The sequence below is a fragment of the Nannospalax galili genome, unplaced genomic scaffold (assembly GCF_000622305.1).
Source record: "Nannospalax galili isolate Female #2095 unplaced genomic scaffold, S.galili_v1.0 scaffold18, whole genome shotgun sequence".
Taxonomy (NCBI): Eukaryota; Metazoa; Chordata; class Mammalia; order Rodentia; family Spalacidae; genus Nannospalax; species Nannospalax galili.
The window spans coordinates 9,635,882-9,662,560 of record NW_008346548.1 but is presented as its reverse complement, the minus strand read 5'-3'; the positions used below and the strand labels follow the sequence as shown (position 1 = coordinate 9,662,560).

Below are 26,679 nucleotides of genomic sequence, written 5' to 3'. Positions count from 1 at the left end.
AACCACATGGTCACCTCAATAGATGCAGAGAAGGCCTTTGACAAAATTCAACATGCATTTATGTTCAAAGTCCTAGAGGGATTTGGATACCAATAAAAATATAAGAACCCAGACAAAGATGTCCACTATCTCCACTCCTTTTCAATATAGTGCTTGAAACTCTTGTTAGAGCAATAAGACAGGAGGACATTAAAGGAGTACTAATTAGAAAAGAAGAGTTCAAACTATCACTTTTTGCAGATGATATGATACTATACCTAAGAGATCCCAAAAGTTCCACCAGAAAACTCCTAGAATTGATTAACACTTTCAGTATAGTGGCAGGTTATAAAATCAATCTAGAGAAATTAGTAGCCTTTCTGTAGACCAATAACAAGCAATTGGAGAAAGAATACAGGGAAATGCTCCCATTCACACTTGCTGCAAAAAAAATAAAATATCTTGGAATAAATCTGATGAAAGACACCAAAAATCTCTCTACAATGAAAATTTTAAATCATTAAAGAAAGAGATTGAGGAAGACACCAGGACATGGAAGGAACTCCCATGTTCATAGATTGGAAGAATTAATATTGTGAAAATGACCATCCTACCAAAAGCAATATATAGATTCAATGCAATCCCAATCAAAATCCCCATGACATACTTCAAAGAATTAGAAAAACCCATCCTTAAATTCATATGGAGGCACAAGAGACCCCGGAGAGCCAAAGCAACCCTGAGCACAAAGAGCAACGCTGGGGTGTGTCTGGGGGGGTTACTGTACCAGATCTCAAAGTATACTACATAGCCATAGTTATAAAAACAGCATGGTACTGGTGCAAAAACAGACACATAGATCAATGGAACATCATTGAAGATCCAAACCTGAGTACACGCAATTTCAGCCACCTCATAAAGTGGGGGGTTATTTACAGAAGAGTGGGCTCCCCCCCATTTACAGATGCACTGGAATGTCTACACTCAATTATAGAACCCGTGACTTCCCAACAGCTTCCCAACAGCTACACAAAATGTTGAGAGAGGTGCCTCGTGGTGTCGGGTTATATATCCTTAACCCCTCCTCCACATGCAGCTAAGGTTGACTGATAAGGTGGGAGGGGTAATTGACTGCCCCCTCCACTCCTTCATGACCACAGGAAGGAGGTGTGACTATAGTTTGCCAGTATAGTGGTAGGAGGAGACTAAAAAGCTTCTTACAGCAAAAGAAACAATCAAAAAGTGAAGAGAAGACCCACAGAATGGGAAAAAATCACCAGTGACACATCTGACAGAGGTTTAACATCCAGAATATATAAAGAACTCAAAAAACAAAGAATTGAGAAACCAAATGGTCCAATTAAAAGATGGGCCAAAGACCTAAACAGAGTTCTCAAAGGAAGAAATAAAGATGCCTAAGAAACATCTCAAAAAGTGTTCAACCTTGCTAGTAATTAGGGAAATGCGAATTAAACCACCCTAAGGTATCACCTTACCCTAATCAGACTGGCTAGGATCAAGAGAACAAATGATACCAAAAGCTGGCAAGGATGTAGAGAAAGGGGAATGCTCATTCACTGCTGGTGGGATTGCAAATTCATGCAGCCTTTATGGGAAACTGTGGAGGATTCTTAAAAAACTAAAAAATGATCCTACCATATGACCTGGTTATACCACTCCTTGGCATATACCCAACAGACTCACCCTATTGTAGAGATACTTGTACAACCATGTTTGTTGCTGCTCTTTTCACAATAGCTGAGATGGAAGCAACCTAAGTGTCCCTCAACTGATGAGTGGTTAACAAAAATGTGGTATATTTACACAATGGAGATTTGTTCAGCAGTAAAGAAAGATGAAATAATGAAATTTTCAGGTAAATGGATGGATCTAGAAACTGTTACACTAAGTAGAACAGACTCAGAAAAACAAACGACGTATGTTCTCCCTCCTATATGGCTCCTAGCACCAAATCCTTTTAAAGTCCATGTCCTTTTAATAAGATGATGCTATACAGCAATCCCATCTGCATGAAATTACTACTGTCATCACGACTTCACCTGAGCCTGATCGCTAAACATAATTACAATTTGGCTTGTTGATGGTTGTGCTCATTCATTAAAGGAGTGCCAAGCAGAGTCACTGGACTCTCACCTGAGTATCCAGCCACTCTTCCCAGCCAACTAGTCCAGCCTTAGAAGACAAGAGAAAAATGAGGAAGAACCTAATAGAGAGATGCTTTTGGAATCCCTTGTTAAGAAACTCCAATGGACTCTCACATGAACATTTGAAAATTGCCCTGTTCTGACTTTTTTCTACTTCCCTGTCTAGAGCTTGTAATGCTAATTACTCTTGCCTTTACTTCTCCTTCACATCTCCTATTCATGATTCAAGGACTTTCTTTTCTCCTTAGAGACAAGAGTTATGCAATTTGGGAGTCTTTTAGATAGACCCACTGAAGGGGTACTCCAATTGCCTCACCTTGTGTCCCTGTTCAGCATGGAAGAAGCCAGAGCGGTCAGCGTCCTTATTTCCTATTGGCAATTTGGGTAACTCCTTCAGGGGATGGCATGCTAAGGATAGGATATAGGAATTGGCTAGGCAGTTAAGGTAAAAAGACCCCAAAGAAATGTAGCCAGTTTCTTGACTAAAAGTCAAAATGTCCTTGGGCCTGTTAGCAACATACTCTGTTCCAAAGGCCAAAAATGTCAAAAGTATTTGGGAGCTTGTATCTAATCCTTAAAAGATTTTAGGGTTACCTCTTCAGAGGGGGGAATGTTGGAGGGGAGGGAGTAGGCATAGATTTGATCAAAAATACCTTATATGCATTATAAAGTTCTCAATGAAGTTTTTGTAAAAGTTTTTTTTTTTTTTTAAAAAAGAAGGTATTTAACAGATCCTAAACACAGAGGAGGAAAAAAATATGGTCATAAAAACAAGAACACAGGAAAGGAAAAGTTTCATGGGAGGAACAGATGAATCGAAGAGAACTAGGAAAGAATTAATCATATCAGTTCAATAAACCAGCAAGACTCTAATATGAACAGAGGAGAAAAAAAAAAGAGCAAACAATATCTGAACCAACCATAAAAACTACCAACAAAATTATAGAAATCAGCAAATCCCTATCTATAATGAAACTAAATGTAAACGGTTTGCACATGCAAATTAAAAGATGCAGACAAGCTGACTGGATTAGAAAACAAGATTCAACTTTGTTGCCTGCAAGAGCACACTTCAGTGTCAAAGACACACACAGATGGAAAGTGAAACTAAGAAGTAACCAAAACCATGCAGGAGAAGCTATGCTGATGGCTGATAAAGTAGACTTCAAGCCAAAATTAGTCAAAGAGATTAAAAGAACAATACATATTAGTAAAGGGATCACTCCATCAAGATCATCAAATGATTGTAAATATACGTACAGTGAACTTTGGTCTACTCTTTTTCAAAGACCAAAGATTATTGACATAAAGGAACAGATAGGAACAGACATAAAAATAGTGGGTGACTTCAGTACCACTTATCAATGGATCACCCAAACATTAAAAAGTTGAACTGCACTGAAAATCAAATGGACTTACCAAAAATCTACAAAATGTTCCCTATAATGGCCATGGAATGCATGTTCTGCTTAGCACACCACAGAACTTTCTCTAAAATAGATTACATTTTAGGCCATAAGTCAAGTCTTAACAAATAATAAAAAATTATTTTAGCCAAGAATGGTGTAGCACTCTTTTAAGCTACATGCAGCAGGTGGAGGTGGTAGTTCTCTGTGATTTGCAGGCCAGCCTGATCTACATAATAAGCTCCAGGCCAGCCAGATTAGATAATGAGACTCTGTCTCAAAAACAAAAGGGTGGGAGATGGTTCAGCAGTTAAGAGTTCTAGCTGCTCTTTCAGAGGACCCAGGTTCTGTTCCCAGCAGCCACATGGCAGCTAACAACTGTCTATAGCTCCAGTTCCAGGAAATCTAATGCCCTCTTCTCACCTTCTCAGGCATTACACACACATGGTGCACTTACATACATGCAGGCAAAATACTCATATACAAAATATAAAAATAAATAAATTAAACAAAACAAAACACAAGCAGCGGCCAGAGAGATGACTCAGCAATTAAGAGTGTGTACTGCTCTTTCAGAGGACCAAGTTCAATTCCCAGCACCCATACATCCATCTGTAATTCCAGATCCAGAGTATCCAAACACCTCTGGCTTCTGAGGGCACTGACATCCATGTGCATGTACAGAAACACACATACATATAATTAAAAATAAAATAAATCTTTAGACACACACGAAAAGATATTTTTCTTATCAGATCATGATATAAAACTAGAAATCAATGATAGACAAATTGTAGAAACTATTCAAATACATAGAGATTGAATAATACATTCTTTTAAAATTTAAATTTACTTATTTATTTTGAGTGTGCATGTGCGCTGACACCATAGGGCATGTGTGGAGGTCAAAGGACAGCCCTCAGAAGTTGGTTCTCTCCTTCCACCATGTAGGTCCCAGGTTCTCAGACTTGGTGGAAAGTGTCTTTAGACCCCCTAGCCATCTCCCTGGTTCCTAAATATTACACACTTGAGTGAACAGTGATCATTGCGGAAATCTAGGAGAAACTTTTGAACTCCTAGAATCAAATGAAGATGAAAACAGAGCGCCTCGGGACCCTTGGGATACAGCGAAGGCAGTTCTAGAAGGAAATTCATACCTATGAGTATTTACATTACATGCCTTTAATTCCAGCACTCGAGAGGCAGAGGCAGGAAGAGCTCTGTGAGTTCAAGGCCAGCCTGGTCTACATAGTGAGTTCAGGCCAGCTGGGGCTACAGGGAGACCCTGTCTTGGGGGAAAAAAAAAAAAAGATCAAAAACAAATCAGAAAGAAATCATATAAATGATTTAACAATGGGCCTTCATTCTCACAACTCCACATGTTGCCCTCTCAGGGCTCCCTACAGAGAATCCAATCCTGCTACATTAGCTGCCTGACTTCCAAGATAAAAATCTAGGTGGAAGGGTCCATGACCCCATAACTCTGCCATTCTGTATGAGAGCAACACCAGCAACGTGTAGATAACACCACAGTTGATCAGGTAGTGTTATGGAAAAATTCTTCGAACAGCTAAGAGATTAAGCATTACCTAGGACAGTCAGAAAGTTCATTTATTCACTCCCATGCATGAGGTCCTAGATTTAGCTACAAGAATTTACAGGACCTGGACAGAAGTACAGATGTGGATTAAGTAGGCATTTTCATGTTATCATCTCATGGCTGGCACCTGGGCCCTATGTTTCTTTTCATGATGGGCAACGTTATCTCAGGAAAATTCCTTCCTGAGTTCTCCTGATCATCATAGCTTACAAAGTATATATCCTAGGTGCGGGTCACAACATTTACTGCCTTTTGATATATAGCCACACCAGGATAATTGGACTGGGAATAAGTGGAAGGGTCATTGGCATTTACCAAACCAGATATTAGGTAACACTATCACAAGTTTACATATCTGACACATTTGATCTACATTTTTCTTGGATCTACATTTTTCAGGTACCTCATTAAACCATTTGGTGAACTTTCCATTTTCTTAGTTTTACATCTCGATTAACAGTCAGACATAGTAAGTGGGAAACATCACAGAGCTTCAAGGCATTACAGAGTAATGTATATCTCAGAGTAGTGAAAACATCACAGAGCAATAAAAGGCACTGCCAGGTTACATTTCAAGGTATCTACCTAGTAAGTGAAACAAAAGGAAGATTTAGATGGCCTAAACGTACAAGGACATTATATAAGAATATAATTAATCAAAAGAATATAGCTTTTCCTTATCAGCACTCTCTAGGCTCCCTTGGACCCCGCAGCTGTCGTGGCCTCTGTGTGCCTGGGTGACCAAACCAAAGAAAATACTTCCGTAGGTAGCCCTGTGTGAGCAAAGCATCCTGGAGCTCTCCCCTCAAAGCAGAGACCTTCTTATGAGTTGACAGTTTTTACAATCTGGAGTTTTGCCAATTACTGGAATGCTCTCAAGGTATCTATCTGAATGTACCAGTGCAAAGTGGTTTATCTTTAATGAAGCTAGCCTCTTTAATAATGAAGTCCCTTTGTTCTCAACAAAGAAACAACAACCATAGGAGATAGTCAAAGATAACTCTATCTCTTTTAGGAAATTTCTCCCTATCTTTTGAAAAGAAAACCTCAAGACTGGAGGGTGAGGAGTTCTTAAGCCACAGGCTTGCTTGAGCTGCTTTCATTCAGGGGAGTATATCCTATGCTTTCACTGTCTCTTAAAATTGTATTTTATTTTATGATATGTGTATGTGTCTGTGTGATTGTATGTCATACATGTGCAGGTGCTTGTGGAGACCAGAAGAGGGCATGAGATCCCCTGGAACTGGAATTACAGGCAGTTATGAACTGCCAGATGTGGGCACTTGTAATCAAACTTGGGTCCTCTAGACGAGCAGCAAGCACTTTTAACCACTGAGCCTGCATGTAGGTAGGTGTATATCTGTGTTGTGCAGTTCCTTCAGAGGTCAGAAGAGCTTGTCAGATCCCCTGGAACTGGAGTTACAGATGGTTGTTTGCCACCATATGGGTCCTGTGAGGTGTGCTTGCTTAATCCCAATAAATGACACAAAGCATCCTTTTGCAAAAATAAAGGCTGTCTTGCCAAGTTACTTTTGCTTTGTCCCTGTATATACATATATATACATATATATGTGTATATATATATATATATAGTGTGTGTGTGTGTGTATGTGGGGGGGTATCAGTAGGGTCCTTGGACTTCATATTTATTTCTAACAGTGCCTAAGTTCTTCACAGCTAATAAAGCAAAATGAAATTATAAAATTTTCAGGAAGATAGATGGATCTAGAAATTACTATATTAACTGAGGTAACTCAGACTCTGAAAGATTAAATGCTTTTTTTCTCTCTTATATGAAGACCTTAGCTCTTAATTGGGCTCTCTCTGTGTGTGTGTGTGTGTGTGTGTGTGTGTGTGTACCATGAAACTAGAAAGGGGACCAAGAGAGAGGAATAAAGTTTCCAGGAAGGTGGGGAGAGTAATAGAACACATGAGACGTGAAAGTGGAAAGGGAACGACTAGACATGGAGGAATACAGGGGGCTAGAGGGATAGGGGAGATGAGGGAAGAGGGATGAGGGTCAGTAAAACAGACTGTGTATGAAAATGCCATATGAAATCTATCACTGTGTACACTGATTAAAAAGAAATGATCAAACAACTAAAACAGATCTTCATACTAGCAACAGGGAAGAGACAGGCAGACAGCTGTAGCCATCCGTTCCCCACAACTGCCCAGGCTGCATGTTGCCCATCCCATCCCATGTATGCCTGGAGCTGCTTTCACTTTCTTTTCTGTGAAAATGTAAACAAGAAAGGTTCTGTTCTGCAGTCTCCAGTGAAGCCAACTCCCAGAGTAGAAGAGGGATTTAAGAAACTTTATTCACAAGCTGGCAAGTTGGAAGATGAGTACACTTGTCCTTAAAAGCTGTCATCTATTATCATTGAAATCTACCTGATGACTTTATATCCATACTCAGGTACCAAGGATCTGAGTGTAACTGACTGTGACTAGTAATAATCAGATACATAGAGATTAGAGATGCATGTGCAAACATCTAAGTGTTAGTAGCATTAAAGAAACAGTATATTTTAAAGAGAAATTGAAATCTTTTTAAGAGGTTAAAATCTCAATTTTATGTCTTATAGGGTTTATATTGAGTACAATATTTTATAACTGTATTAATTCAACTGTGAAACTAAAACTTCAGCCACTTTTGAAAGAGATGTATCTTTGCTCTGGAAATTGCTATTGAATAAGTTAAAGCCGTAATGAAATGCTTCTAATCATGTGGTTATTAAATAATTTTTTTTTTTAAAAAAAGCTGTCTTCTTTAGAGGTTGCAGGTACAAGTCTTCTAGAGAAATTTGGTGGGGCTTGGTCCCCTGGTGCTGAGGTTGCAGGTGGTTGTGGGGAACTGTACTTGGTTCCTTTGGAAGAGCCACAAGAGACTGCTGAGCCATCTCTCCAAACCCCATAACCAGGTGATTCTGACACAAGATCAAATTTACAAAGCACTGCTTAGAGCATCAGGGAGTCACCACAGGCATGTCCTCAGAAAAGAAATGACATCAGAGCTGTTTTCTCAAAAAGTAGTGAGGTATCCAAATAAAATCCCATTGTGCATATGAAGCCCATTTTCTCTCTCCATTTATCTGATGATGGGCACGTAGGTTAATCCATGGCTTGGCTATGGAGATTAGTGTTGCAGTGAACGTGACAGGGAACTGGAGATCATCATATTAAGTAAAATATGCCAAACTCAGAAAGACAAATACTGCACTTCAGGAAGAGAAATGGGGACCAGAGAAGGCCAACGGGGAGTGAGTATGACCAAAGTGTATTGTGTGCATCTATGGAAATGGTATAATGAAACCCACTTTGTTTTTGAGACAGGGTCTCCCTGAAACCCCAGCTGGCCTGGGACTCACTATGTAGACTAGGCTGGACTTGAACTCATAGAGATCCACCTGCCTTTGCCTGGATTAAAGGCATGCACCACCACGCCCAGATGAAACCCACTTTTTAAGATCTTATTTTTATTTTCAATTATATGTATATGCATGTGTCTGTGTGAGTATGCATGTATTTCTGTGTGTGTGCCCACAGAAGCCAGAAGAGAATGTGGGATTCCCTGGAGCTGTAGTTACAGGTGGTTCTGAGGAGCCCCACATTCATGTTGGGAACCAAACTTTGGTCCTCTGGAAGAACAATACATACTTTTCACTGCTGAACCATCTCTCCAGCTCTGAAACACAATAATATAAATATATATAATATGTATATATTATATGTATTATATTAAAGGTAGTGAGTGGAAGGGGGATGGGGACTCTCCCTGACAGTATTTCAGTAGTCCTGGTGGGAGAACTGAGTATGCTAAATAGTCAGACTTGAAATATGAAAAGAGAGGCAGGACCAGTGACAGTGGGTAGAAGGGATAAAGGGGAGGTAAAAGCCAAGGGTGCCACTAGCACTACATTTTAATAATGTGCACATGTGTTCTATAGCAGCTTGTGTTTTCCCAGGAAATAGGTCAGAGTTCTTTCTTCTAGAAAATGAGGCATCTAAACAGGACGACTTCTGGGGTCTTCTCCAGCTTAGAGGCCAAGTGAACATAGCTGCTGGGTGGCCTGCTATGTGACACTGCAAACAGGTAACCTGTAGCAGTGTGCTGCCTCCTACCTTGTGAAATGTCTCTTCTTGTTTATTGTTGTATTCTCTGCCCTGGGCTTGCACCCCTCAAACAGCAAGTACCTTAATTTTGGCCTCGGTCTCCGTGTTTTAGAGGCTTCAGGACCCAATCAATAAAAAAGAAAATAATACCTAACTCCCTTGTGGAAATCAAAGCAGCAACAGCACTAAACTCATCAGATAAGAATAAGAAAGTTCAATAATGGTTTGATTTTTTTCCTAATGACTATCTTGATGCTATTTTTAAGGAAATAATAAGTATCTTAATTTTTTTTCTTAATTTTTGTTTTCCATCTGTTTATCTGTTTGAGAGGAGAGTGACCCCAATCTGCTGGTGCTCAGTGAACAAGGAGGGGGCAATAATTTGATAAGGGATTAAATATGCTTTCTCTAATGGACAAAAGATGAAACCTGTAGCCTACTTTTTCTTTTAACATTTATTTATTGGGTGGGGGCACCACAGTGTGTGGCAGTCAGAGGACAACTTGCAAGAGTCTGTTCTCTCTTTCCACCATGTGGGTCCCTAGGATAGAACTTAAGTCATCAAGCTTGGTGGTAAACACCTTTCACTTACTGAGCCTTTTCCATGGCCCTGTACCCTATTTTGTCTTTATAGCAACCTATGTGTTAGACAGGGGGAAAAGTGAGAAATATGATCTTTGCAGCTAAAAGTGAAGTCAATAATAAAGGTGTACTGTGATAATATGTAGCAAACAGCTATACACAAAATCAACCCAAGACATTCACACATACAACTGCACACACACTGTGTGTGAGTGTGTGTGTCAGAGGAAACACACAGAAAATCGACCTAAGGAAAAAAATGACAAAAAAAGAGAGAAACAACACACTCTGTTCTAAATAAAGATCAAACTTTATTTAAGGCAGATGATAACACCTTCCAAAGAGCAAAATCAATAATCCAAGTGCCCGCTAGCCAGTCACACCACTGAACTTGCCCAGGCACACATGATGGGATATAAGATTCAGAACTTAACAGAAACCAAATGTTTGCTTCTTTGGAGCAAAATTTGCTACACGATTAGGAGACAGAAAATAATCAATTGATCATAACAATCAAAACTTAATGAAACCTCAAAAGTAAAAGGCATAAACTGGATGTAGAAGCCACGCAAGGTGGTGGACACCTGCACTCTTAGCACTTACTCCAAGTTCAAGATGAGTCTGGGATACAGAGCAAGACCTTGTCTCAGAAACAAGACAAAAACAAAAAATTGGGTTTTAAAAATTCGGTGTTGTGTGTACCTGTAATTCCAGCTACTTAGGAGGCTGAGGGAGGAGAATCTCAAGTTCAAGTCCAGCCTGAGTAACATAGTGAGACTATCTAAAGCAAGCAAGAAAGCAAACAAACCTAAGAGTATGCACCATTTTTAAGAAAAGATGTCATTTAGTTTATGTGTCCTTAGCACTCTGGACAAAGGAAAGATCCTGTGTTTTCACACTATTCAAATAGGACTTTCTTACCTGAATTTGCTTTGAGCACTGTGAAGGAATCCATTTCTGAAAGAAGCCCAGAACAGAGGGACTCCTCAGCCTGATCCATGGAAAAGCACCCCTGTACCATAGCAGGCAGTGCAGCCCAGGGGTGCAGAAGCCCTGGAACCACACTACCTGGTCCAAGAGCCAGCACTTCAAGCCTGTGTAGTGGTATTCCCAGCACCTGTATCCCATCCTGGAGACAGGAGTGAGGCTGGAGGGTCAGAGCTCAAGGCCAGCCTTGGCTACATAGTGAGAGGCCAGTCTGGGCTAATGGCATCCTGTCTTGAAAAATCAAAATCTTAACTGAAGCAAAAAGCAGCATTTTCCCCTTACTAACTATGCAACCTTTAGTGTTGACTAATCCTCTCTATGCATCAGATTCTTTTTTTATATAAATCTTTATTTTTATTTTATGTATATGAGTGCTTTGCCTGTGTGTATGTAAGTGCACCTATGCTGTGCAGTGCCCACAGAGGCCAGAAGAGGGGATCAGATTCCTAGGAACTGGAGTTACAGATTGTTGTTAGCCAACCATGTGTATGCTAGGAATTGAACCCAGGTCCTTCCTGAAGAACAGCAAGTGCTCTTAATTGCTGAGTCAATTCTCTAGGCCCTATGCATCAGATTTTTGATCAAAGGATGAGGCTAGTTGTGTTATTCCCACTAATGTAAAGCTTTTATAAAGAGGACAAAGTAAATACTCAATAAATAGTAGCTAGTATTGTCTGGTCAAACAGTTCTTATGTGCATGAATATCATGCACCATTTTAAAGTAACACAGATAACAGATGATTTGTACTTGTGACTCTCTTCTGATTTGGAGAACTACTTAAAAGTAAAATTTGACATGTCATGTAACCTTTACAATAGGTTTGATTCTCTCCTTTTTTGCAGTCCAGAGAAGGGATTAGAAAGTTTTTAAGTGAGAAAACATGAATTGGTAGGAATTAGCAAAGGGAGTTTTAGAAACCTATTATATTAGAGCTATAGTTATTATAAAATGTTAAATTAAAGCAAGGTTATGTATCTGTTTACATTGGAAACAGAGCTTACTCAGAAGTGCAACATAACCAGTAGGAAAAGATATCAAAAATCATATTGCATTTCTGTGTACCCCACAGAGCAAGTTCCAAGGTTCAGGGAAGAGCCCAAGTCACAGGCTCAGAGTTTAACCAAGAAACACTCCAGGATAAGAAACTCAGTCTTCAAATGAGTGCCAAGGTCTCCAGAAAGGCTTCCCATCCCTTCTGTCAGAGATTAAGAGAATATAGATTCCTCTGTTGAGTTTCTAGCAACTTGAGTCAGGTAACAAACACATGCTAAGCACCAACTGTTTACTAGGCACTGTGTGGTGAGAAATAAAGCCATTGTTCTATTTATCATCAAAGATTGCCTATTGTCCTGGACACTTTTCTTGGGGGAAGGGAAGCCCATTTTAATTACTTATTTACACAAGGGTTTCACTTTCACAGGCAGAGATTAAAAGGCAAGCCAACAACCAAAATACAACTCCAGTAATGGAAAAGGATCACAGGACTTGGGGTGGAACTCATTGGCCCTGGGTTTAATTGCCAGCACCAAAAACAAATCAAAACAAAAAACAGATGAGGGGGATAAAGGGTTCAATTAGTTACTAATGGTTCAACTGAGAGATAAAAGGTAGTTTCAAGCCCACCTCACACCCAAACCATAGCACAAGAATGAGATCAGATTTCTTGAGCAAAATTATACAGCCCATTATCTTTTTTTCCCCCTGCTTTTCTTTGGGTATGTGCATGTATGTGCACATGGAGGCCAAAGGTTGACACTGGGCATCTTCCTCTGTTGCTCTCTACCTTATTTTTTTTCAGACAGGGTCTCTCTGAACCTGGAGCTCACTGTCCTGGCTAGGTTAGACCAGCAGTGAGTTCCAGGGATCCTCCTGTCTCCACTCACGAGGATTTCAGGTATATGCCACCACACTGGGCTTTCACCTGGATGTTAAGGATCCGAACTCACATCCTCATAGTTGTGCAGCAAGCACTTTTCTGACTCAGTGCCTCTCCTCAGTCCTCGTCCTTTATCTTTGCCTTCAGTGAAAGAGCAACACTCTAGAAATGACAGATTAGCAGACTTGTACTTTCATAGAAACTGTTTCTTGACATGTAAAGTTTTGTAAGGTTTTCGAACAAAAAGATTTAGGTCTACATCTTCCAAAAGCTGCTAAGACATCCTTCCAGCAGTTTCCTTACTCAATCCCCTTCGCCTTCAGCTCCTCTTGGACTCGTTCCAGGTAATGAGGATCAGGGTAGCCATAACTGCAGAAAAACAAAAGTACCTTTAGCCTCATCGCAAATGGTTCTTAAGAATCTGTACAATAAATCTTTTGCATTCGGATGTTTAGTATTCGGGGTTCCAAATGTTCTCAGGTAATACTGATAGTAACTGACCTACAGTTACAATGCAGTGACCATGCATGTCTGACAAACATCTGTTTTCCAACAAGACTTCTTTATCAGTTTATTCTAAACAGTGATGCTCATAAGTTTATAAAAATATGCTGTACTTCGCAGAGAAGTAATGGTAAGTTTTTCAAATTTGTGGATTTGAAAAGGCCTCAGGGTATATTTTTCTTTTGGATATCATGGGTGGAGGTATTCTGAGTTTCATAAAGTACAATCAGATTCCTATAACACACCTCCCACCACAATTAAAGATTTTCTCTAGTATGTTTTGGCGATGCAAGTTCAGAATCTCTGTAAATTGATGGGAAGCGAGGGGTACAGGAGAGTAAGATAACCTCAAAAGAAAGCAAAGTGTGGAGCTCAAGAGGTTGCTCAGCGGTTAGAGCACTGACAACTCTTGCAGAGGACCCAGGTTCAATTCCCAGCACCCACATAGCATGCACAACAGTCCGTAACTCCAGTTCCAAGAGATTCAATACCTTCTTATGACCTCAGAGGGCATTGCATGACATGGGTACACTTCCACACATGTGGGCAAAACACTCATACACATAAAAATAAATAAATAAATAAATAATATGAAAATAAATAACATTCCTAGAATCTACCTTTCACATAGACATAAAGTCCTGCATTAAGTCAACCTCAGTATCACCCATCTGGGATTCTGAAACTTTATGACTGGCAGGGTAGAAGCTTAGGGGGAATCAATCTTTTGTCTTTGAAATTATCATCTCGGATTAGCATTTTGCTGTACTAACACCATTACTGAAACGTCTTTTGATAGCCACCATCTTAAACCGCTATATTTCACAACCCTGTACTTTGTTCAGTCACCGTTACATTTCAAAAAGTTCTTACCGCTCTGGTCCTCCGGTCTGGGATGTTTTGTGGTGGATATCATTCCATGTAACAACATCTGACATTCCTGTTACTCGTGAGTACCCTACTGTGAAAATCAGCTTTTGATGAAAGGCTACCTGAAGCAGATGCAAAACTTTCCTTCCCTCTGGATTATCAGGCAAGTATGCAGTTCGCTGTGTTCCCACATAAGGCTTTCCTGGGTTTGGGTGCTCTTTCTGCATGAACAGAAGACAATGTTAACAGTCTGCTGTCTGAATTTTACTATACGAGAGGTGTGTTCATCTGCAGATGAAGTGTATTAAAAGTGAGAAAAGTATTAAAGCTTTACTCATATTTCCAATAAGTCATAGTTCTATTCAAATTCACACTGAGAACACTGTATTCCCAACTCATCCCATCCTAACACATGATCTCCAGCCATCCTTTCTCTCTACCTTAAGAAATGGATGTGAAAGGCTAAGAGATCAGTAGAGTCCTTGCATGGCTATATAAGGCCCTCAATCCCAACATTAAAAAAAAAAAAAAACCAAGAAGAAGAAGGCAAGAAAAGCTGGATGTGGTGGCATAGACCTTTTCGTCCCAGCACTTGGGAGGCAGAGGCAGGAGGAGCTCTATGAGATCAGAGCCAGCCTAATCTACATAGTGAGCTCCAGGATGGCTGGGACCACAGGGAGACCCTGTCTCAAAAATAAGTAAATAAATAAATAAGTAAATAAATAAATAAATAAATGCAAGAAAGATATCTAAGTTCTAAGCAAACAGAATGACCTTTGCCACTATCTCAGTCCCTTGCACATGATCATGAAATGATTCCCTGGGAAAACCATTATCAAAAAAGGTGACAGGATAATCCCTTTGGCTCTGGTAACTCTAGAATAGTGGAAAGAAACCCAGAGAACTCAGACACACTTACTGTTTGTGTGCCACTTCTCATGTTGTACCGAATCATAATTGTGCCACAGTGTCCATAACCTGGAAGTGACTGTCTTAAAACGGAATAAGTCATGGTTCCTTCTGGCTGATTCCCTTTCTGGATACCATAGGAAGTCTGACACACAGGACAGACCGGCTTGAGGGACATGGCTTTGTGGATACAAAGGGTGCAGAACGCATGCTTGCACTTTGGGAGCACGCGCTTGTCAGTGATGGTATCCATGCAGATGGCGCACTCTTCACCTTCCTTCTCCACCTTGGAGGCCTCAGAACTAGCAGACCCCTCAGGTGGAGGCAAAGCTGCTTTTGAAGCATTCCTGTCAATATCCATGGGTGTTTCATGATCCAAATTCAGTTTCTCTCCAGATGATGGTGACAGTCCCATTCTTTTTAAGACATACTGCTTTGCCTGTGCAAGGTGATTTGGCAAACCAGTCAAAGTCACTGACTCTCCGGCCAGCACAAAGTGTATGTTAGGGTGCCTTTTTATAAAGTCATCAGCAAATTTGGTCTTGTGTAATTGATTTCTCTCCTTACCCAAAGGGTTCAGTAACAGAACTTCTGTCATCAGCTGACAGGTGGCATGTTGGAAGGCATCAATGAAACTTGCATATGAGTGCACGGACAGATCCATCTTCTTATCCCTGGGTTCAAACAGAATGCATGTTTTCTGATTTTTCTCTAGGACTTTACTGCAAGTGTTGTAATTTTGTTCTATCTCTGATATCTCCCGGAGTAATTCTGTTTCTAGAAGCTTAAAGCGAGCAGTATCGACTTCAACTCCTGCAGTGCAACCAGAAGTCAGTATTTTCACAGATCTTCTGACAAAGTTTTGAGCAAGTTTGTCTTTGGCAGCTGAAAGGTCTTCTTGGGGCCCGAGGAGAGTTAGCGTCGCTCCTTGCTCCTTTATCAGGAGCTTTGGAAAGCAGCGACTCAACTCCTGTCTGACTTCACTTGCTCTCTTAGCGTCTGGGAGAGAGACACAGTCTTGCTTCAGGGGCTGAGTGCATTTCTGAAACTCTCTAGCAAAAGATTCACGAGCTGCCTCTAAGTTGCCTGATTGCCTGGAGACAAAGTATATGGAGACCATATTGGGAGAACAGTCTCGGATTTCAATATTTACATCAAATCTCTCCTCTATGGACTTAATTTTTTCAGGACAGGTGTGTCTGAAGTATTCAAGGAAAGGCAAGGAAACTTCAAAACGGCTCTCTTTGTCTTCTAAGTCGGCTTTTGGTTCAGGAGGGAAAATGTAGCTGTCCCAGTCTTCCTGATCGGTCGGGTCCCTCTCTGCAGCTGAAGGGGTATACTCCTGTTTCTTTTCACTTCCCATGAGCTGCTCACTCAATAAGTGATAGATCTTTTCAATATCCTTGAAGTTGCCACACACCTTCTCAATCCCATCATTGCTCTCTACTTTTATGACATCAGGACAAAGAGTGCTTATCTGTGCTCTCTGCTCTTTGGAAAGCAGTTTGCAGTTCAGGTCAGCTGTCACAGCAAGAAAAATCTGAAATTTTAAAAGGAACATACACAAATAAGATATCCCAGGCATCTAGGCCTCCTCCTCTACACCTAAGGCTCATGGAACATAGAACAAGAGATGGAGAGAAAACTAATGCATCTTTCAATTCTCTCAATAAAACTCCCTCATACAAAAAAGGGTCAGGAACACAAAAGGTCACAAATGCCAAATGTAGAAAATAAGAGTCTACAGAGTATAGGTCCTCCCATCCAGGGCTCAGGGACCATTTCATGGAAGAGGAGCAGAAAGATTATAAGAGCCAGGGAGGAGGTGCATGATCATACACTATATTAATTCAACTGTGAACCTAAGAATTTTATAGCCACTTTTGCTCTGGAAATTGTTATTGAGTATGTTAAAGCTGTAATGAAATGCTTCTTCTAAAAAAAATAGAGTCCTACAGGCTCCTGGGACCCTTTCTCATATGAACGTACAGCAATGGTGTCAGTATGCACAAGACCCATGCAAACACAAGCAGACAAAAACCTAGGACAGAACTGTGGAAATCAACAGCAGGCCCCAATCTTAGTCAAAGAACTACTGGCTGCTGATTACTGTTGGATGAGGAAGAGCTGATCTTCTAAAAGGGGAGACTCTAGTTAGGCTAACTAGATCCCAGTGGATGAACTTGCACTGAGGGACATCTGGGGACATTAACTTGACATGACAGGCCTTAATACAAACGATAGAATGCATGAATTCTAGTGGCAGCAGGGGGTGGGAGGGGGGGTGGCAGGTATGGGAAGGTGCTTCATTGAAGCTTCTGGAGCTCAAAATGTCAGCTCTTGTGAGGCCTATACATGTATTTCCCTCAGCCCTGAATGTTTGTCCCCAGAACCCACACAGCTAGGTCCTTTACTTTATTCATGTCTCTATTCAGATGAAGCATCATTTGGAAGAGGTGGTGTTTATTAAAAATACCCTATTGAGCACTTGGGAGGCAGAGGCAGGAGAATCTTTGTGAGTTCGAGGCCAGCCTGGTCTATATAGTGAGTTCCAGGACAGCTGGGGCTACAAGGAGACCCTGTCTCAAAAAGACAAAAAACCAAACCAAACCAAAACAAAACAAAAAAACCCTATTGAAAAGAGTGGCTCTATATCTGGGCAGGGTGGCACACACCTTTAATCTCAGTACTCTGGAGGCAGAGATAGGCAGATTTCTGTGAGTTCAAGGTCAGCCTGGTCTACATAATGAGTTCTGGGCCAGCTGGGGCTATAGGGAGACCATGTCTCAAAAAGGCCAATAAATAAATAAATAAATATAAATATAAATAAATAATATAAATAAATAAAATAAAAGAGTGGTCATGTCATTATTATCTATCCTGCTTTCTTCTTCCCAGCCTTTGTCACTGGTGGGCATGCTATTATAAATCTGTTTATTATTGTCTGTTTCCCTTACTAGGAGAAGGTTAAGGGCCCTGAGGGCAATCTGCCCTCATAACAATGCCTCATAACAATGCCTGGCACACACTAAGCAGTTTGTTGAATGCAGTTTTTGCACGCTGTCTCATTTTTATCATTTAATCCTCAGGAAAGTGTCACATTTGCAAGAAGTTGGCTCTGACTTGTAGTCAGAAGTAGTCCCTTCTCCCAGCTTCCCTTGCATGCCCTCACCCTACTCCTCGCTGAGCCAAAGCCCCATTTTGTTCTCCTAGCATGTATTTGTCTCTGAATTGATTTTACTCAGTTCATTTACTTGCTTAATGCTGTTCGGTGCACCTCTCTACCTAAGTATAAGCTGCACAAGAAAGGGAACCTTGTCTGTTGTGCTCACCTGTGTCCCAGTGCCCAGTGCCCAGCTAATAGCTAGTCCCCAGCACATGGTCGTTGGACCCAAATGGCAGATTTGGTGACCACAGAGGCAGGTACAGAAACAGTGCCAGCTTCCCTGTCAACACTCACCTTTTGAACAACAGAGTCAACAGAATTAAGAATAGGCCCTTCATTTGGATGCTTCTCATCAGATGGCATTTCAGCTTCTGACTGTGTCAAGGAAAAGACTGTGAAGCTCAGCGACTCTGCCTCTAACTGTGTCTTGGAAGAAGATCTTGGAGCCTCAGCTTCTAACTGTGTCTTGGAAGAAGATCTTGGAGCCTCAGCTTCTAACTGTGTCAAGGAAGAAGATCTTGGAGCCTCAGCTTCTAACTGTGTCTTGGAAGAAGATCTTGGAGCCTCAGCTTCTAACTGTGTCAAGGAAGAAGATCTTGGAGACTCAGCTTCCAACTGTGTCAAAGAAGAGACCGTGGAGCTCAGCCACTCTGCTTCTAACTGTATTGAAGAAATTCTGGATGTCGGTGTCTCAGCTTCTGACCACGTCAAGGAAGGAGCTCTGGGCCTTGGATCCTCTATTAGATTTTTGTTGTTTTCCAGGAAAATGGGCACAGGCTTTTCATCAACCATCATCATGTGCTCTCCTTTTTTCAACACTCTCTCCTTAGCTTCAGGCAAGACATTAAACACACATTCACATAAAAATGAGAGAGAATTCACATGGTTGGTTTCAATGTCCCCTCTGGGTTGATTCTGGGAACTCCCAAGGATGCCCAAACCCAGGGATGTCTCATAAAATGGCACAAGACTTGCACATAAGTTACTCATATTCTCCCATGTAGTATAAGCACCTCTGGATGACTTCTAATCCCCAACACAGAGCAAACGCTTGGTAAAGAGCTATTATACTGTGTATTTGGAGTATAATAAAAAAATACCTATACATGTTCAGTATAGATGCAATTTCTTTTCTCAAATACTTTTCCATCCCTTGTTGGATGAACCTGTGGATGTGGAAAGAAAGTGTACAGAAGGCCTGAGCAGTTGTTTTCAGCATTCTGGAATAGCAGAATGGTGATGAGGGAAGTGTGTGTTTGTGGGGGCGGTGTTCAGAACTCTAAAATTGACAGCTTAAGCTTTACTGTAGAAATGAAAATGTGATAACAAGTTTATATCACTTGGTTATTAAAAGTCATGTTCTAGTTGGGCATAGTGGCACACATCTATAATCCTAGCACTTGAGTGGCATAGGTAAGGAGACCACCTTTTCAAGGCCAGTCAGGATTACACAGCAACGCATGTCTCAAAGGGCAAAAAGATGCTGTGCTCCGGTAATTGTCTCTAGTCTCCCATTTCAATAATATGTAATAATGCTCATTATATAGTTTAAGTGGGGGGAAAAAAGAATCCAAAGTATAGAACATGTGTTTGCTGCTGCTATTTCTTCTTTTGTTTCTATATTGACCATACATTACTTTTGTAATCCTTACAAATAAGTCAGTCAGTGGGGCTTATATACAGGCAAAACGCTCATACACATAAAACAAAAATAAATAATAAAAATAATTTAAAATAAGTCAATCAAATTATTATTTAAAACGTAAAAGAAAGCCAGATGTGGTGGCGCATGCCATTAATCCCAGCACTGAGGAGGCTGAGGCAGGTGGATCTTTGTGAGTTCAAGAACAGCCTGGTCTACATAGTGAGTTCCAGGCCAGCTGGGACTACAGGGAGACAGACCCTGTCTCAAAAAGACCAAAATAAATAAGAAAATAAATAAATAAATTAAATAAATAAATAAAACACAAAACATAAAAGGATTGGGGCTGGAGAGATGGCTCAATGGTTAAGAGCACTGGCTGCTCTTGCAGAGGACCTGTGTTCGATTCCCAGTACCCACATGGTGACTAACAACCGTTCCTAACTCCAGTTCTAGGGGGTCCAATGTCCTCTTCTGATCTCTGTGGGCACTGCATGACACGAGTGCACTTGCATATATGCAAGCAATACATTCATACACTAAAAAATAAAAATAAAATAATTTTCACACACACATACACACACCCACATGTTTAAATGACAAGGACAGCAGGACGCCAGGATCAGGGAAAGGGAAACAGCAGTACTTTCATTTTTCTCTCTCTCATTTCATGTCTCTGCCTCAGACTTCTGGGAAATTTGTCCGTTCAGATAGTGCACGGAAATTATCCTTAGGAAGTAGTGAAGCCAGGCCTGGGGCTGGGTGCATTTGACTCCAACCTCCACTGCGGGAGTCTGTCTACAACAGGGTGCCTCCAGGCAATGCCATTCTCTCTCTGGGGCTCTCTCCTAGGTGGGCATAGATGGATCTGCCTGGAAAACTGCAGGATCGACCTTTGCACCCCGGCCCGGCCCCACATCCCTGCTGTCCCGGCTCACCTGCCCTTTGTAGGAACTTCACCTCGAAGGTGTCCGGGTCCTTGGGGCCCACCGGTCGCACAGTGCATTCCCCGCCATCCGATACCCGGCTCTGGAAATACTTCTCCAGCTTCCGGTGCGCCCCAGGGATGGACTTCGGCAGCCGCACGAGGAGTGGGGACGGCTGGCAGGGTCTGGAGGCCATAGCTGTCTGCGTCTGGCTCACTGGGGCTGGAGGACGCTGCACAGCCAGGACGGGGCAAAAGCGCGTCCCGCCCCTGCCACTCGGGCTGCAAAGTTTCAGTTTCGTTTCCCCGGAGGTCCCTCCCTGTTCCCCGCAGAGCCACCTCCTCCTTCTTGCTTTACCATTGCCAGTGGACATCATCCGGGTGAGTAGTTCGCATACAGGGCGGTGGGCCCTTGGGGGACGTTTCCCAGGCTCCTGGGCCCCTTCTGCAGATTGGAGGAGTGGTTGGCAGGCCTGGTCAAGGCCAGGTATCCCAAGTGAGGATATAGCTTAGGGAAGGGGTAAAACGTTTCCCCTTTGTTTCTGCTCTTTAAAACCACGGTTGTTACTAGTATTTCCTGAGAAGACAGCAGTCTGAATTTAGGCTGTAGTTATCTTTTTTCTGTTACATTGAGGTCTTTACCTACATCGTGATCTATCGCCTCTTCTCTTGCTGCAGCTCTTGTTAGATAGGCATTTAGGAATTTTCTACTCTGATTCCTTAAATTAGCCAGCAGCACTGATTTGCTGTTGCATTGCACCCTGGGGAGTAAAGTTGAGAGACTCCTGACCACAAGGGCTGATATAAAGGCCAGGGAGCCCTGAGAAACACAGAAGCAAAATCTAAAGGCTCTTAGAGAAAGTTTCAAGAAGAATCTTAAAAATCTGCAGAGAACTGGGGAGAGGAGGAAAAGGGCCAGAGAGTGTCCCAGGGTGGGACATCCGTGGTCTGAAGTCCAGAGGGTTCTGGGGCCTGGGAGGAGATGAGATGGGCCAGGGAAAGAAAGAGGAAGGGGCTGGGAGAGCTACAGTGTCCAATAGAAATCTAACAGGAACTGATGTTAATTCTAAAGTTCATGGCTATATTTTAACTTGTGTAAACAGTTGAAGTTAACCTTTAAGGTTTTTAGCTTAATGTAACCAAACTTTACTCAACATGTAATGGGACAGTTTGCATTCTTTTCTTTCTTTTTTTTTTTTTTTTTTGTCATGTTTAGCCTTTGTCATCTAGTGTTTTTCCAACATGTAATTTCACATCTCATTTTATACTAATCATGTGCCCAGTACTTAGGAGCTACATGGGCTCTGTGGTCTACCTGAGACAGCACAGGTTAGGGGGGAGAAATGGAAAGACTGGAATCCTGGGAAGCAGGAGAGGGGCACATCATAATTGGAATTGTATTTTAAAAGATGAGGCTGACAGCTATGTGCAGGACACATTTCCAAGCAGAGGTAAGTAGAAGCAGAGAGGCCAGAGATAAGTCTTTGTAAAAGGCTAGTGTGGCTAGACAGATCGGATTTTAGGGACAGCAATTTGGCAACACTCTCAGAATTACAACCCCAGTTGCTTGTGGTTCCACTTCTGGGAATTTTCCCCACTGATATAGTAGCCTTGGGGTGAATTGACCTATGGCCAAAGTTGCTCTTTTCAGCCTTGTTTATAATAGATTAAGATTGGGAGCTCCTTAAATGTCCATAAATAGGGGCCCAATACTTAAATAACATATGGTATATATGCACAATGGAATCCAATGAATAGTTAAAAAATAAGGATGAAGGCCAATGAAATGGCCCAATGGGTAGAGGTGCATGTTGTGCAAGTCTGGTGAGTTGATTTCAATTCCCAGAACCCATATAGGCAGAGGACAGAACCAGCTCCACAAAGTTGCCCTGTGACAAGCACAATCCCCTCGATCTTGCACACACACACAATATAATTTTTTAATTTAAATTTTATTTTGTATGTGTGAGTGGTTGCCTGGAATCTTGTGAGTGTATCTATGCTGTGCAATGACCACAGAGGCCAGAAAAGGGCATTGGATCCCTTGAAACTGGAGTTAAGGATGGTTATTAGCTACCATGTGGGTGCTGAGAACTAAACCTGAGTCCTCTGGAAGAACAGTAAGTGTTCTTAACTGCTGAGCCATCCATCTCTCCAGTCCCACTAATATGGACAGGGCTCTAGGATACACTAAGTGGGAAAGATAAAATGCAGACAAGTGTGCCTAAGATGCTATGGTTTGTGTAGAGACACTTCTACATACAAACAGAAGAGAATTTAGTTAGGGAAGTAGGAAGAGGCCTTTTTATGCTCTCTAAATTTGAACCATCATATGTAAAATTAGAATCTCGTCTTTGGTTAGAGTGTATCACCATAGTACTGTAAGTACAAGACTCTGAAAACCAGCAGTGTCTGGTGAACAGTAGGGTAGGGGCCTGTTTGAGAGTGATTTAGATGGTCAGGGTCCAGAAATGGGTTGGATATGGGACAAAAGAGAGATTTAAGGATAATTTGTAATTCTACTTTGAGTGGAGTAGTGTCATTTATTGAGCTGTGGAATTCAGGACCATGGATTCCGGTGGGACAGTGGGGGTGAAGTCAAGGATGGAGCTTTGCAGAAGATGTATTTGTGAGGGTTGTGCAGATAGAGTTGGAAAGTCAGGCTCAGGAGGGCTATAGCCTAGAAATACAGATATGGAAGGATCATATTTGGATTGGTGGGGTGAAGCCTGGGAACAGATGAGAGAGCACCTGCAGAGTCTGGAGAATGAGGTGAGACATGCCTCTCAACATAGAATCCTCAGGTCAGTGACTATGGTAGATGGTGGAAATAAATCCTGGGGAAAGATACATAAAGGCAAAGTAAGAGCTGACAAAAGAATCTAGAAAGAGTGGCAGAAAAGAAACCAGGAAAGCAGTCTTGGAAACCAGAGTGGAATGCTATTAGAAAGGAGACAGGCAAAGATTAGCTTAGAAGACAGTCCCTTAGGGTTGGCTGTCCCCTCATGCGGAAGGCATTGGCCTTAGAGAAGAGCAGTGAAGGATGAAGGAGGAACTGGTTTGGCTGCCTGCTGATGAGGAGATGGAAACACAGCAAGAACCAGTGCTGGAAAACATAGGAGGGCTTTTGTTTCTATGTTGTTCCTAAAATGGAAGAAAGCATGTCCTCCTTGTTTCTGACTTCTTCAGAGTTAAGTGGAGACCATCTATCCAGCCAAGTCTATCCCTAGGGCTTCAGGATCTCAAGACAGACAAGTACAACAACTAAAGCAGATCCCACAGCAGCCCTCAAGGGGCCTTAGAAGCCTTCCTTCTTTGTGAAAACAGCAGTGCCCTCTGGAGGCACCACTGGATCTTGTCCTTGCATTTTAGGATCGGACTGGGTTGCCTCCTCAAGGTATAAGACTAATTGTGCTCTGATGTTGTAGAAGGTTTTTCAATTATAAAGTTACTATAAATCACTTCAGAGACAATGATAACAAGTATGGACCATTGTATTGCAGGCATTTCATCATGAATTCAACAATTCATCATCTTTCATTCTTACCCACTAAGCTTAAATCATGAAAATGTAATTTGCCTCAATTTCCGATTTTTCCCCAGATATCCTCTGTTTAATGAGGTCAAAGTTATTTGTCACAGGTTCAGTAGAACATAGCCTATGAGGCACATGTAGTTTCTTCTTTCTTCAATTCCCTCTGGGGGTTTTCACTGTCTATGAACCCTGGGCCCAGGGCCTGGAGTTTGTTATCATCTTCACCTAAAACCTGTTCCATCCTGAGCCTGGCTCCATTCTCGCTTCCAGAAAGCTTTTCCTATTCCAGTCCCTGCAGCCTTTTCTTTTCTCAGACCTGTCATTAGGGCTTCAGTTGCATCTCTCTTAGGAAAGACAGAAGGTAACGATGGCAAAACAGCGTGGGTATCCTCTCCAATGAAATGAAAACCTATTCAAGATCAGAAATCGTGTTCCACCATCCTGTGATGACCGATTCTCCTCAGCTTCTCATCAGTGCTTACTGTATTCTCTCTATTTGTTCCCAGAAGTAGGCCACCAGATCTGGAACCTACAGTCTACACTTGGAAACACAAAAGTCTATAAACTTTAAAGATCCACTGGAGACCTGAAGGATGGCCTTTCACATGGTAAAAACATAAATATGTTTTTCCATTATGAACTTTAATCAGTACATGAAGAATTTTTCTTGTAACATCAAGAAATCTGAGGTCTTCAATTACACCTAGCATCCTCATATGGTATTTGTTTGTTTGTTTGTTTTGAGACAGGGTCTCCCTGTAGCCCCAGCCGGCCTAGAACTCACTATGTAGACCAGGCTGGCCTCGATCTCTCAGAGATCCGCCTGCCTCTGCCTCCTCAGTGCTGGGATTAAAGGTGTGCATCATTACACCTGGCCTATCCTCATATGGTTTTAATACCCCAAAGAAAGTTGTCTCCTTGTACCATGTTAGAAATGGAAAATGAAGAGCACGCTAATCTAAGGAAGTGTGGTGGTATGCAGCTATAATTTCAGCACTCAGGAAACTGGGGCAGAAGAACCACCACAGCTTCTTCACAGAGACCAGCCTGGGCTACACAGTGAAACCCTGTTGCAAAATTCAAAAACTAAATAGTAAAGCTGGGCTTGGTGGCACACACCTTTATTCCAGCACTTGGGAGGCAGAAGCAGGCTGGTCTCTGTGAGATTGAGGATTGCCTGGTCTGCATATCGAGTTCCAGGCTGACTGGGACTACAGGGAGATCCTGCCTCATAAAGACCAATAATAATAGTAATAATAATAATAATAAAATTAACAATAAAGAAATAAAATAATATGCCAATCTAATTAGAAGAATCTACTTAGGGATAAATGATCTTTTTTAAAATAATGTCATCTCCATACCTTCCTTTGAGTTGTTGGTCAGGTCGGCCCAAGAGACCCCCTCAAACAGTAACCCAGACCCCAATCTTATCTAAAGGAATATTGGCAACTGCTTTCTGCTAGATGAGGAAATGCTAATCTTCCTAAAACAAGGAACTATAGATAGGCTGACTAGACTCGGTGGATCGATAAGCACCAGGGAACGGCTAGGGGTACTGACAACACAGTGGACAGTAACAGGGATGACAGGGTATATAGGCTTCAGTTGCGGGGGAGGGCATGGGAGGGTGTCACTTGGGATGTGAATATATAGATGAATAAGATTGTTTGGGATGTTCTGTATGAAATACACACAAAATCAATTAAAAATGAGTTATATTTGAGGAAGAAGCTCAAAAATTTGCTTCACGTTACTTAGTAACTATAAAAAAACATTGCCATTGAAATCTACCTGATGACTTTATATCCATGCTCAAGTGCCAGGGATCTCAAAAAGTAACTGACTGTAACTAGTATTAATCAGGTGTATAGAGATTAGAGATGCATGTGTAAATATCTGATAGTTGCACTGAAAAATGAGTTTTTCCGTATGAAACAGTATATTTTAAAATGAAATAGGGATCTTTTTTTAAAGGTTAAAATCTCATTCAATTTTATGTCTTATAGGGTTTATATTGAGTGCAATATTGTATAACTGTATTAATTCAACTGTAAACCTAAAAATCTACAGCCAGTTTTGAAAGAGATGCATCTTAGCTCTGGAAAATGATATTGAATATGTCAACGGTGTTGTAATGAAATGCTTTTTCTAATTATGTAGTTATTAAATAAATAATTTTTTAAATGTCATCTACAGGGCTGGAGATGTAGCTCAGTTGGCAGACAGTTTGCCTAGCATGCATAAGGTCCTGGGTTTGATTCTCAGCACCACATAAATCAGACATGGTAGTAGTGCACAGCTAGTTTAAGGTCATCCTGGGCTACATGAGACCCTGTTTTTTTTTTTTTTTAAAAAAAAACAGCTTCCTGAATTTTCTTCACTCGTTCAGCAGTTCTTTTTCAGGGAGTACGAA

General features: G+C 41.4%; 2 protein-coding genes across 6 annotated transcripts in view; one reads left to right on the top strand and one right to left on the bottom strand.

Moving 5' to 3' along the window:
* Nucleotides 1-10,135: 10,135 nt before the first annotated feature.
* On the bottom strand, nucleotides 10,136-21,104 carry Dtx3l (deltex E3 ubiquitin ligase 3L). Of its 2 annotated transcripts, none has more exons than XM_008842941.3 (5): nucleotides 20,742-21,104; nucleotides 18,456-18,991; nucleotides 15,006-16,535; nucleotides 14,090-14,307; nucleotides 10,136-13,081 (listed from the first exon to the last, which is right to left on the bottom strand). In XM_008842941.3, the coding sequence occupies exons 1-5, from the start codon at nucleotides 21,100-21,102 to the stop codon at nucleotides 13,012-13,014; spliced, it is 2,715 nt and encodes a 904-aa protein (XP_008841163.1). In that variant the 5' UTR covers nucleotides 21,103-21,104; the 3' UTR covers nucleotides 10,136-13,011. The 2 variants fall into 2 exon arrangements, with proteins under 2 accessions (XP_008841163.1, XP_017656054.1); XM_017800565.2 differs by having other exon boundaries at nucleotides 14,209-14,307.
* Nucleotides 20,972-26,679, top strand: part of Parp9 (poly(ADP-ribose) polymerase family member 9) — a 34,669-nt gene continuing 28,961 nt past the window's right edge. For 2 of the 4 annotated variants that reach the window (XM_008842942.3, XM_017800566.2), the window contains exons 1-2: nucleotides 20,972-21,109; nucleotides 24,770-24,871. In XM_008842942.3, coding sequence (XP_008841164.1) covers nucleotides 24,857-24,871 — 15 coding nt within the window. In that variant the 5' untranslated portion in view covers nucleotides 20,972-21,109; nucleotides 24,770-24,856. The remainder of the gene's footprint in view (nucleotides 21,110-24,769; nucleotides 24,872-26,679) is intronic. The other 2 variants (XM_008842943.3, XM_029568247.1) reach the window with 1 other exon arrangement.

What these genes read in the sequence shown, in the direction of transcription:
- Dtx3l (XM_008842941.3), bottom strand. Translation starts at nt 21,102, where the DNA reads ATGTCCACTGGCAATGGTAAAGCAAGAAGGAGGAGGTGGCTCTGCGGG. An exon ending in TTGACTCTGTTGTTCAAAAG is followed by an intron (nt 16,536 to 18,455) that starts GTGAGTGTTGAC and finishes TTAAAATTTCAG; the next exon opens with ATTTTTCTTGCTGTGACAGC. An exon ending in TGAGAAGTGGCACACAAACA is followed by an intron (nt 14,308 to 15,005) that starts GTAAGTGTGTCT and finishes CTGTTCATGCAG; the next exon opens with AAAGAGCACCCAAACCCAGG.